The following is an 11,362-nucleotide window of genomic DNA, read 5'->3' as shown; positions in this document are numbered from 1 at the left end:
TTGAACAGCAAGGAAGGAGTCTTGCAGATTTTAAGATGCCCATTTTATTCTGACTATCACTGAGTCCTGGTTCGATTTATTATGGTTTATCTTAGTCTTTGTAACGTGATTACCAATTCACCTTCACGTATTGGAGCCATGCTCTATACACACATGCTTTTAGGAAGCTTTATGAGGCACCATTTAGTCAGTTGAATACTTATTTCAGACTCTTCTGATCACGCTCAAATGGACACCACTAGGAGGCGTGGACCATACAAGAAATACTTGCGGAGCCCGGATGAACAAGTAGGGATACTTTCAGCACAATCTGACTTTCAAGCAGTGGAAAAGCTTCAGCATGAGACAACCTGTTTGTTTCCCTGCTGCATCATCAGCATGGTGACATTCAGGCAGCTGTCATTGCTATTGAACAAAACAATGGGCACAGTTTGTCTAGTACAAGGCTTGTTTCAAAAGTTGGTAGTGTTTTGACGTAAATGCTAGAGGGTATCCTGGCACTTTCCTTGTTCTTTGCGCATGAAGGAACCCAATTTCTAGCATAAGCTAAACTACCTGTATGACAAGGCACGATGTTAGAGTGCAGCCTGTCGATGGCATAACCGACAGACATGAGAAAATAAAATGAGCGAAAAATACTGGGGCTTGATAGGGATTTGAACCTGGGCCCTCTGCATGGCAGTCGAGTATTCTACCACAGAGTCATGCTGGTGCCAGGGATTCATTTGCAAAAAGACCGTTAACGGGCGTCATGTCAGGCAAGGAATCACATGAACCTATTCATTTGCAAAAAGACCCTTTACGGGCGTCATGTTAGGCGAGGAATCACGTTAGCCTATGTAATATAGCATGGCAGAGGAATAAATAACGAGTCATCACACCATGCTAATTGTGCCACGAGTTTGTGGTTTAATGTTTCCCATCCACTGCAAAGTGCTCAGCCATAATTTTTCATCGTCATCAGCCACATGCAGCACCAACAGAGTGCACATAATACCTTACAGATGCGTAGCAGTTACCTCGCTTATCCGCAGAAACGTGAATAATGACGTAGTGGGTGCTGTCCTACTTCACAAAAATTGTGATTTATGGCGTAGTGGATACCTTGAGGAAAGCCGAAACTGCAAACACTGTTGGCCTTGCCCCAACATCAAGCTGCACTCAGAATTCAGATTGGGCAGTATGGCAATAGCCGGTGAATTTTTTTTTCTAGTCCGGCCTCAGTGCTCACTGTACCGTTATTTACTAGTTGCTTGATTTAGATCAAATGCTTTAATATGCTGTTAGGTGCCGTCCGTCTCCTACCTGTCCATCTTTATATTACTTGAGAAGTGGGTGAGAGGTCACCATCACGTGAAAAGTTGCTAATGATTAAAAAAAAAAGATTTACTCCGACTTCACATATAATTATTAGCAAGGAAATGGCATAAACGTTTCATTACTTCTATGGGTGGCATCTTCAGTATACACTGGCACAAATGAGTGTAGGTCAACCGTTTCACTAATCATATACATCCTTGTAAACAACCCGTAAGGGGCTGGGGTGGTCAGTTCATTCATGAATTCACCTGGATTTTCTAACATTTTTTCAAAGTTTATTATGTAAGAGATCTTTTACGTGATTATGCAAGAGCTTTACAGGACATAAGATGATACTAGATTTCTGTAGCATATCTTATCAAGTCGTTGATTCTCAGTGTTTTTATTTTTGCACCATGGAAAACATGCAAATGTCTGGCAAGTCGAAATCGCAGAAGCGGCTTTTTGCTGCATTATGTGCACATGGTAAATCCATTATGTTAAATTAAATTAGTGAGAGTAGCCTGGTATTTCTAATTGGAAGTACCACAGTAACATGCAGAAACAGGACTCATATTTGTTGACTGCTACAGTAAATGTTTACACCACATGGTGCACAGTTCTATGTTTGACACTACCAGAAGTGCTTATTGCTGCACCAAACCAGACTATTGCCTAGCCCAAGGATCAGTATCAAATGTGCCCCCATCATATGACAATGCATTGTTACCAGGACATTATTACATCTGTGGATAAACCAGCTTAATTCTCAGAAAAGAACAAGCACATTACCAGGCAGTGTTTGTAGTAGTCTACATGTGCATCTTGTTTGACCTAGAATAATTCCCTTTTCAGGTGTATAGGGCTTTTAGACTGGTAGATATTTGCTCATGGCAGAATTTTTCTTTTTTCAAGCTTCCTAGAGAGACTCGGCGACGCTGGCAAGCATCAGCTGACACGCCGAATGGAAGCAACAGTAGTTTGCCTCAAGCGGGGCCATCTACATCAGCAGACAATGGCGGCGACCCACCGTTGTGCTCCTCAGATGACTCAGACTCTCCCGACATCTACTTTGATTGCCCTGACATCGACTTGGACTTCCCTGACAATGACTTGGACTGCTCCGACATTGACACAAGCAACCGTGAGGAGGACAGCACCTCTGACACAGGTGCAAGCTCGGACATTGGTAGTGTTAGTGAACCGGCTGCCCCAAGTACATGTGAGGATACCAGCCACATGAGGTCTCCACTTTTCGAAGGCAGCCAGTTCACTAACATCGATGCCTGCCTCATCATCATGACTCTTTTTTTTAAGTTTCGGTTAACTAGAGAGTGTCTCGGTCAAATATTGTTCATATTTTCTGCACTCCTGCCACCCACCAATACTCTCCCATCAACTACATTCAAATTTTTCAAGTTGTTTTCCCAGTTTTACAAAGACACAAGCTTCCAAAGTCACTTCTTTTGTAGTAACTGTCAAGAGTGCTTGGAGGAAAAAACCACGATCTGTCCGAGTTGCTCTGAGGTTTGCCAGAACAAGGGAACATTTTTTCAGGTGAAGTTGGCCGACACTTTGCGGTCTTTCCTGGAACAACACAGAATTTACAAGTACTTTATCAGTAAGGATAGGAACCCTGGTGAGCCAATTAGAGACATTGTTGATGGTTTTCTTTATCAGGAGCAACGTGATTGCTCATCAAGGTTCAACTTCTCACTCCTTTGGAACACTGATGGTGTACAAGTATTTAAAAGCTCCACAAAATCTTTTTGGCCACTTCACTGTGTAATTGCAGAGCTTCCACCGCTTCTCCGAAAGAAATTTCAGATTTTGACTTTGTTATGGTTTGGCGTTAAGCCAGTAATGAACACCTTTTTGAGACCCTTCTGCGCAGAGCTGCAGGATCTTGCTCGGAATGGCCTCAAATGGCGCCACCCCGAAACAGGCCAAATTGTCGTGTCTTACATCAAAGCTCCATTATCGTCGGTAGATGCAGTTGCCAGGGCAATGCTGCAGGGCATCCGACAGTTTAATGGTACTTTTGGTTGTTCTTTTTGCGAACACCCGGGAAAATCTTGCCAGTTGCCAACCAAAGGGCGTGTTCATGTGTACCTCCCTGGGAGAAGCCACACCCAGAGGAATGGTAGCAGAATGAGGAGGCAGGCCGCAGAAGCCACCAGGAAAGGTGTTGCAGTCAAGGGTGTGAAAGGCCCAACCGTTCTCAACCTCATACCGTCCTTTGACTGCAGTATGGGCTTTGTTGTTGAATATATGCACTGTGTCCTCCTTGGCGTCGTAAGACAACTCCTGTGTTGTGGCTTGACACGAAGCATCATGGTCAGCCCTGGTATTTGGGGAGGAAGGTTGGCTCCATAGATGAAAGGCTGCTTGCCATTAAGCCACCAGACTTCATTTCGAGAACACCTCGTTCTGTTAAGCACCGTTGCTACTGGAAGGCCAGCGAATTCCGTGCTTGGCTGTTGTTCTACTCATTCCCCGTGCTGACCAACATTCTGCCATATTCTTACCTGCAGCACTTCATTCTCCTCATCGGTGCAATCTACCGGCTTTTGTCGGAATCAGTGTCTCCTGAAGACATTGATATTTCCGAAAAAATGATGTGGAAATTTGTTGATGGAATGAAGGAGCTTTATGGGGAGAGATTCTGTTCTTTTAATGTGCATCAATTAACGCACATTGCTGCGTCTGTGAGGAATTGGGGTCCTCTGTGGTCAACCTCGGCGTTCTTGTTTGAGAATAGGAATGGTCAGTTGATGCGGCTCATTAAGGGAACACAGGCGGTTGAGAAGCAGTTGGCCAGCTTGGTGAGTGTTAGTCTTGGACTAAGTGTGCTGCAGAATAGTGTTGAACAGCTGTCACCCACCGATTTTGTTCTAGTAAAATAGAAAATCTACATTTCACGCGTCACTCGACTCGTGGATGCTGTTTTGTACCATGGTCAGCCACGTAAAGTAGGTCATGCTTTAAAGAGTGCACTTTTTTCTTTCTTTGGGGACACTAGTAGTTTCGAAATTACAGTAAGGTGACAGTTGAGTGTGACACATTTTCTTCACAACTGTGTGCAAATCAGAAACGCCGAAACAATTGCACGATAATGTACATGGTTGATCAAGACCGTTTTTTTGCTTCTATTCTTTGTTTTGTGAAGTATGCCGAGCACTTGTACTTGGCTGTCAATCATTTTTGTGAAGATGGTGTGCAGTGCAGGAATGAAGCAACTGGATTTGTGGCTAATCATATTGTTTCTGTGAGGCCTGGTAATGGCATTGACATAATTCCTGCTCCCACAGTGATGACGAAGTGCATCAGAGTTTTAGATTCAGTGTGCATTTCTCCTAATTCTTATGAAATGAACCTTTAGATTGAAAGTAACATGATTTTTTTTCCTCAACGAGCAGAAGCACATGTGCCACACAAGTTGGGCGTAACTCACTACTCGCGACTGGTCCACTAAAAATGAAGAAAGGTACTCGGGCATGAGAACCATCGTATGTACTGCACAGGAGACTCGATGATGTGTGTTGTGCCAAAAATATGAATGTCTAAAATGGGAAACTTTTGACAAGATATGCCTAACTGAAAAGAACTTTCAAGATGGACATTCTGCATTGTGTTGCAGGGTGTGTGTCAGTGGTTTAAATTGTGTCGATCACCGCCTTGCTGTGTCATACGCAGCTTTGCTGGTCGTCCACATTCACAGTCTCAATAATATTATCTGGGGATTAACGTTTCAAAACCACGATATGATTGTGAGGAACGCTGTAGTGGAGGGCTCTGGAAATTTCGACCGACCTGGGGTTCTTGCACGTACACCTATATCTAAGTACATGGGCCTCGGCATTTTTGCCTCCCTTGATAAATGCAACCGCTGCGGCAGAGATTCGATCTCGCGACCTTCGGGTCAGCAGTCAAGCGCCATAACCACTAGACCACCGTGGCAGCGCACCTTTCATGATCTCAAATGGCTACTTAATATTTCTATTTTATTTCTTGTAACCTTCCGAATTTATCAGGCATACTTATTTTATTGTTTTCTCAATTGGTGGCAAAGGTTTTAGAGGAGTGCAGCCTTCCTCCCCTTTTATGTTTTGCATTTTCTGTTTCTCTTTTATTATGTGTGGGCTTCTGTCGCACAGGCTAATACAGCCGGCCTCGGCAAAGGCAGTGTGTGGCATATCGCTCGAAGTGCACGAGCAAGGAGACGTGTGTGTGGTTGGTCATCTGGTTTTATCATCATTATTATTGGTCTTTTTTTTTTCCTTTCTGGTGGGGTGACAGAGGTTTTAGAAGAGGAGTGCAGCCTTCCTCCCCTTTATATTTTGCATTTTCTGTTTCTCTTTTTTATTATGTGTGGGCTTCTGTCGCACAGGCTAATTCAGCCGGCCTCGGCAAAGGCAGTGTGTGGCATATCGCTCGAAGAGCACGAGCAAGGAGACTTGTGTGTGGTTGGTCATCTGGTTTTATCATCATTATTATTGGTCTTTTTTTTTTTTCCTTTCTGGTGGGGTGACAGAGGTTTTAGAAGAGGAGTGCAGCCTTCCTCCCCTTTATATTTTGCATTTTCTGTTTCTCTTTTTTATTATGTGTGGGCTTCTGTGGCACAGCCTAATTCAGCCGGCCTCGGCGAAGGCAGTGTGTGGCATATCGCTCGAAGTACACGAGCAAGGAGACCTGTGTGTGTGGTTGGTCATCTGGTTTATTGTCATTAGTATTGATCTTTTTTTTTTTCCTTTCTGGTGGGGTGACAGAGGTTTTAGAAGAGGAGTGCAGCCTTCCTCCCCTTTATATTTTGCATTTTCTGTTTCTCTTTTTTATTATGTGTGGGCTTCTGTCGCACAGGCTAATTCAGCCGGCCTCGGCGAAGGCAGTGTGTGGCATATCGCTCGAAGTGCACGAGCAAGGAGGCTTGTGTGTGTGGTTGGTCATCTGGTTTTATCATCATTATTATTGGTCTTTTTTTTTTCCTTTCTGGTGGGGTGACAGAGGTTTTAGAAGAGGAGTGCAGCCTTCCTCCCCTTTATATTTGCATTTTCTGTTTCTCTTTTTATTATGTGTGGGCTTCTGTCGCACAGGCTAATTCAGCCGGCCTCGGCGAAGGCAGTGTGTGGCATATCGCTCGAAGTGCACGAGCAAGGAGGCTTGTGTGTGTGGTTGGTCATCTGGTTTTATCATCATTATTATTGGTCTTTTTTTTTTTCCTTTCTGGTGGGGTGACAGAGGTTTTAGAAGAGGAGTGCAGCCTTCCTCCCCTTATATTTTGCATTTCTGTTTCTCTTTTTATTATGTGTGGGCTTCTGTCGCACAGGCTAATTCAGCCGGCCTCGGCGAAGGCAGTGTGTGGCATATCGCTCGAAGAGCACGAGCAAGGAGACGTGTGTGTGGTTGGTCATCTGGTTTATCATCATTATTATTGGTCTTTTTTTTTTCCTTTCTGGTGGGGTGACAGAGGTTTTAGAAGAGGAGTGCAGCCTTCCTCCCCTTTATATTTTGCATTTTCTGTTTCTCTTTTTTTATTATGTGTGGGCTTCTGTGGCACAGCCTAATTCAGCCGGCCTCGGCGAAGGCAGTGTGTGGCATATCGCTCGAAGTACACGAGCAAGGAGGACCTGTGTGTGTGGTTGGTCATCTGGTTTTATTGTCATTAGTATTGATCTTTTTTTTTTCCTTTCTGGTTTGGTGGCAAAGGTTTTAGAGGAGTGCAGCCTTCCTATCCTTTACATTTTGCATTTTCTGTTTTTCTTTTATTATGTGTGGGCTCATGTGGCACAGCCTAATTCAGCCGGCCTCGGCGAAGGCAGTGTGTGGCATATCGCTCGAAGTGCACGAGCAAGGAGACGTGTGTGTGGTTGGTCATCTGGTTTTATCATCATTAGTACTGTCTTTTTTTTCCTTTCTGGTGGGGTGACAGAGGTTTTAGAAGAGGAGTGCAGCCTTCCTCCCCTTTATATTTTGCATTTTCTGTTTCTCTTTTTTATTATGTGTGGGCTTCTGTGGCACAGGCTAATTCAGCCGGCCTCGGCAAAGGCAGTGTGTGGCATATCGCTCAGGTACACGAGCAAGGAGACCTGTGTGTGTGGTTGGTCATCTGGTTTTAGTCATTAGTATTGATCTTTTTTTTTCCTTTCTGTGGTGGCAAAGGTTAGAGGGTCAGCCTTCCCCCTTTCATTTTGCATTTTCTGTTTTTTCTTTTTATGTGTGGGCTCGTGGCACAGGCCATTAGCCGGTCGGCGAAGGCAGTGTGTGCATATCGCTCGAAGGCACGAGCAAGGAGACGTGTGTGTGGTTTTTTTTTTCCTTTCTGGTCTTTTTTTTTCTTCTTGGGGTGACAGAGGTTTTAGAGGAGGCAGCCTTCCTCCCCTTTAATTTTGCATTTTCTGTTTCTCTTTTTTTATGTGTGGGCTTCTGTCGCACAGGCTAATTCAGCCGGTCGGCAAAGGCAGTGTGTGGCATATCGCTCAGGTACACGAGCAAGGAGGCTTGTGTGTGTGGTTGGTCCTGGTTTTATCCATTTATATCTTTTTTTTTCCTTTCTGGTTTTGCAGGTTTTAGAGGAGTGCAGCCTTCCCCTTTATATTTTGCATTTTCTGTTTCTTTTATTATGTGTGGGCTTCTGTGGCACAGGCTAATTCAGCTGGCCTCGGAGAAGGCACTGTGTGGCTTATCGCTCGAAGTGCACGAGCAAGGAGACGTGTGTGTGGTTGGTCATCTGGTTTTATCTTATTAGTATTGATCTTTTTTTTTTCCTTTCTGGTTTGGTGGCAAAGGCTTTAGAGGAGTGCAGCCTTCCTCCCCTTTATATTTTGCATTTTCTGTTTCTCTTTTATTATGTGTGGGCTTCTGTGGCACAGGCTAATTCAGCTGGCCTCGGAGAAGGCACTGTGTGGCTTATCGCTCGAAGTGCACGAGCAAGGAGACGTGTGTGTTGGTTGGTCATCTGGTTTTATCTTTATTAGTATTGATCTTTTTTTTTTTTCCTTTCTGGTTTGGTGGCAAAGGTTTTAGAGGAGTGCAGCCTTCCTATCCTTTACATTTTGCATTTTCTGTTTCTCTTTTTTATTATGTGTGGGCTTCTGTCGCACAGGCTAATTCAGCCGGCCTCGGCAAAGGCAGTGTGTGGCATATCGCTCAGGTACACGAGCAAGGAGGCTTGTGTGTGTGGTTGGTCAACTGGTTTTATCATCATTATTATTGGTCTTTTTTTTTTCCTTTCTGGTGGGGTGACAGAGGTTTTAGAAGAGGAGTGCAGCCTTCCTCCCCTTTATATTTTGCATTTTCTGTTTCTGTTTTATTATGTGTGGGCTTCTGTGGCACAGGCTAATTCAGCCAGCCTCGGCAAAGGCAGTGTGTGGCACATCGCTCGAAGTGCACGAGCAAGGAGACGTGTGTGTGGTTGGTCATCTGGTTTTATCATCATTATTATTGGTCTTTTTTTTTCCTTTCTGGTGGGGTGACAGAGGTTTTAGAAGAGGAGTGCAGCCTTCCTCCCCTTTATATTTTGCATTTTCTGTTTCTCTTTTTTATTATGTGTGGGCTTCTGTCGCACAGGCTAATTCAGCCGGCCTCGGCGAAGGCAGTGTGTGGCATATCGCTCGAAGTGCACGAGCAAGGAGGCTTGTGTGTGTGGTTGGTCATCTGGTTTTATCATCATTATTATTGGTCTTTTTTTTTTCCTTTCTGGTGGGGTGACAGAGGTTTTAGAAGAGGAGTGCAGCCTTCCTCCCCTTTATATTTTGCATTTTCTGTTTCTCTTTTTTATTATGTGTGGGCTTCTGTCGCACAGGCTAATTCAGCCGGCCTCGGCGAAGGCAGTGTGTGGCATATCGCTCGAAGAGCACGAGCAAGGAGACGTGTGTGTGGTTGGTCATCTGGTTTTATCATCATTATTATTGGTCTTTTTTTTTTTCCTTTCTGGTGGGGTGACAGAGGTTTTAGAAGAGGAGTGCAGCCTTCCTCCCCTTTATATTTTGCATTTTCTGTTTCTCTTTTTTATTATGTGTGGGCTTCTGTGGCACAGCCTAATTCAGCCGGCCTCGGCGAAGGCAGTGTGTGGCATATCGCTCGAAGTACACGAGCAAGGAGACCTGTGTGTGTGGTTGGTCATCTGGTTTTATTGTCATTAGTATTGATCTTTTTTTTTTTCCTTTCTGGTTTGGTGGCAAAGGTTTTAGAGGAGTGCAGCCTTCCTATCCTTTACATTTTGCATTTTCTGTTTTTCTTTTATTATGTGTGGGCTTCTGTGGCACAGCCTAACTCAGCCGGCCTCGGCGAAGGCAGTGTGTGGCATATCGCTCGAAGTGCACGAGCAAGGAGACGTGTGTGTGGTTGGTCATCTGGTTTTATCATCATTATTACTGGTCTTTTTTTTTCCTTTCTGGTGGGGTGACAGAGGTTTTAGAAGAGGAGTGCAGCCTTCCTCCCCTTTATATTTTGCATTTTCTGTTTCTCTTTTTTATTATGTGTGGGCTTCTGTCGCACAGGCTAATTCAGCCGGCCTCGGCAAAGGCAGTGTGTGGCATATCGCTCAGGTACACGAGCAAGGAGGCTTGTGTGTGTGGTTGGTCATCTGGTTTTATCGTCATTAGTATTGATCTTTTTTTTTCCTTTCTGGTTTGGTGGCAAAGGTTTTAGAGGAGTGCAGCCTTCCTCCCCTTTATATTTTGCATTTTCTGTTTCTCTTTTATTATGTGTGGGCTTCTGTGGCACAGGCTAATTCAGCTGGCCTCGGAGAAGGCACTGTGTGGCTTATCGCTCGAAGTGCACGAGCAAGGAGACGTGTGTGTTGGTTGGTCATCTGGTTTTATCTTTATTAGTATTGATCTTTTTTTTTTTCCTTTCTGGTTTGGTGGCAAAGGTTTTAGAGGAGTGCAGCCTTCCTATCCTTTACATTTTGCATTTTCTGTTTTTCTTTTATTATGTGTGGGCTTCTGTGGCACAGCCTAATTCAGCCGGCCTCGGCGAAGGCAGTGTGTGGCATATCGCTCGAAGTGCACGAGCAAGGAGACGTGTGTGTGGTTGGTCATCTGGTTTTATCATCATTATTATTGGTCTTTTTTTTTTCCTTTCTGGTGGGGTGACAGAGGTTTTAGAAGAGGAGTGCAGCCTTCCTCCCCTTTATATTTTGCATTTTCTGTTTCTGTTTTATTATGTCTGGGCTTCTGTGGCACAGGCTAATTCAGCCAGCCTCGGCAAAGGCAGTGTGTGGCATATCGCTCAAAGTACACGAGCAAGGAGACCTGTGTGTGGTTGGTCATATAGTTTTATTGTTATTGTCGTTTTTGTGTGTTAAGAGCACAGTCCGCTCTTTTCGTTTTGCCACCAAGCATGCTAAAATGCGTACAGTGTTTATTTTTATGGAAAAGCTTCTCTCACTTGTGCACGAACTGGCAGTTTTATGTTTTGTATTGCACTTTGATACTTTGTTGTAGGCCTGTGAGGTACCACAGCTCTGAAATTAAGCTGTGTTGCAAAGGCTGTGTTCTGTTTACAGTCTGTATATCTATGTAGTAACAAAGAACAACCTCTCGGGACATGTTTCGTTTTTTATAGTATTGCATTCTTAGTGGATTGGAGAGTGCAACCGTCAAGTCCTGTAGTATAAGTACGTTGCGTAGGCAACTACAAGTCTGATGTGAATGCATGCTTCATCTTGCTTAGTTGTCCTGGCATATGAAAGCTATAAGATGAATCTTGAATCCCGCTCAGTCGCCAAGCTATGTAGAAGAACTGCAGGGACAAAACCTGGATCACTTGGTGCTTTGCTTAGTGCTAAAGAAATTGACTTATTGCTTTGTCACCAGGTAATCTGCTGACAAACTGATTGTTAGCCCAGGCGCCTAAATTGGTGATGTGTGATGTACTAGCATTTTTTGCTTAACATGCGCCTCTAAATATCTACCTGATATAAAGCATTAAGTGAATTGCACGCATGATGTCTTATTATTTGAGTTGTGCAGGCAGAACACACATATGACAGCATTATATGTGGAAGAAAAGCTTCTATTTTTTTCCACCAATTTACAACTATTATTGCTTCATGTTGTAT

At 44.1% G+C, this 11,362-nt stretch overlaps 1 protein-coding gene across 1 annotated transcript; it reads left to right on the top strand.

Annotated features, from left to right (window-relative positions):
• Positions 1 to 213: 213 nt before the first annotated feature.
• LOC119377622 (uncharacterized) lies at positions 214 to 3,892 on the top strand. The gene is made up of 4 exons (XM_049411613.1): positions 214 to 288; positions 2,215 to 2,515; positions 3,194 to 3,334; positions 3,834 to 3,892. Exons 1-4 carry the CDS (start codon positions 229 to 231, stop codon positions 3,890 to 3,892), a joined length of 561 nt encoding a protein of 186 aa, XP_049267570.1. The 5' UTR covers positions 214 to 228.
• The last annotated feature ends 7,470 nt before the right edge of the window (positions 3,893 to 11,362 follow it).

The sequence above is a fragment of the Rhipicephalus sanguineus genome, unplaced genomic scaffold (assembly GCF_013339695.2).
Source record: "Rhipicephalus sanguineus isolate Rsan-2018 unplaced genomic scaffold, BIME_Rsan_1.4 Seq5079, whole genome shotgun sequence".
In the NCBI taxonomy this organism is placed as follows: Eukaryota; Metazoa; Arthropoda; class Arachnida; order Ixodida; family Ixodidae; genus Rhipicephalus; species Rhipicephalus sanguineus.
This window is presented reverse-complemented; position numbering and strand designations above follow the sequence as displayed.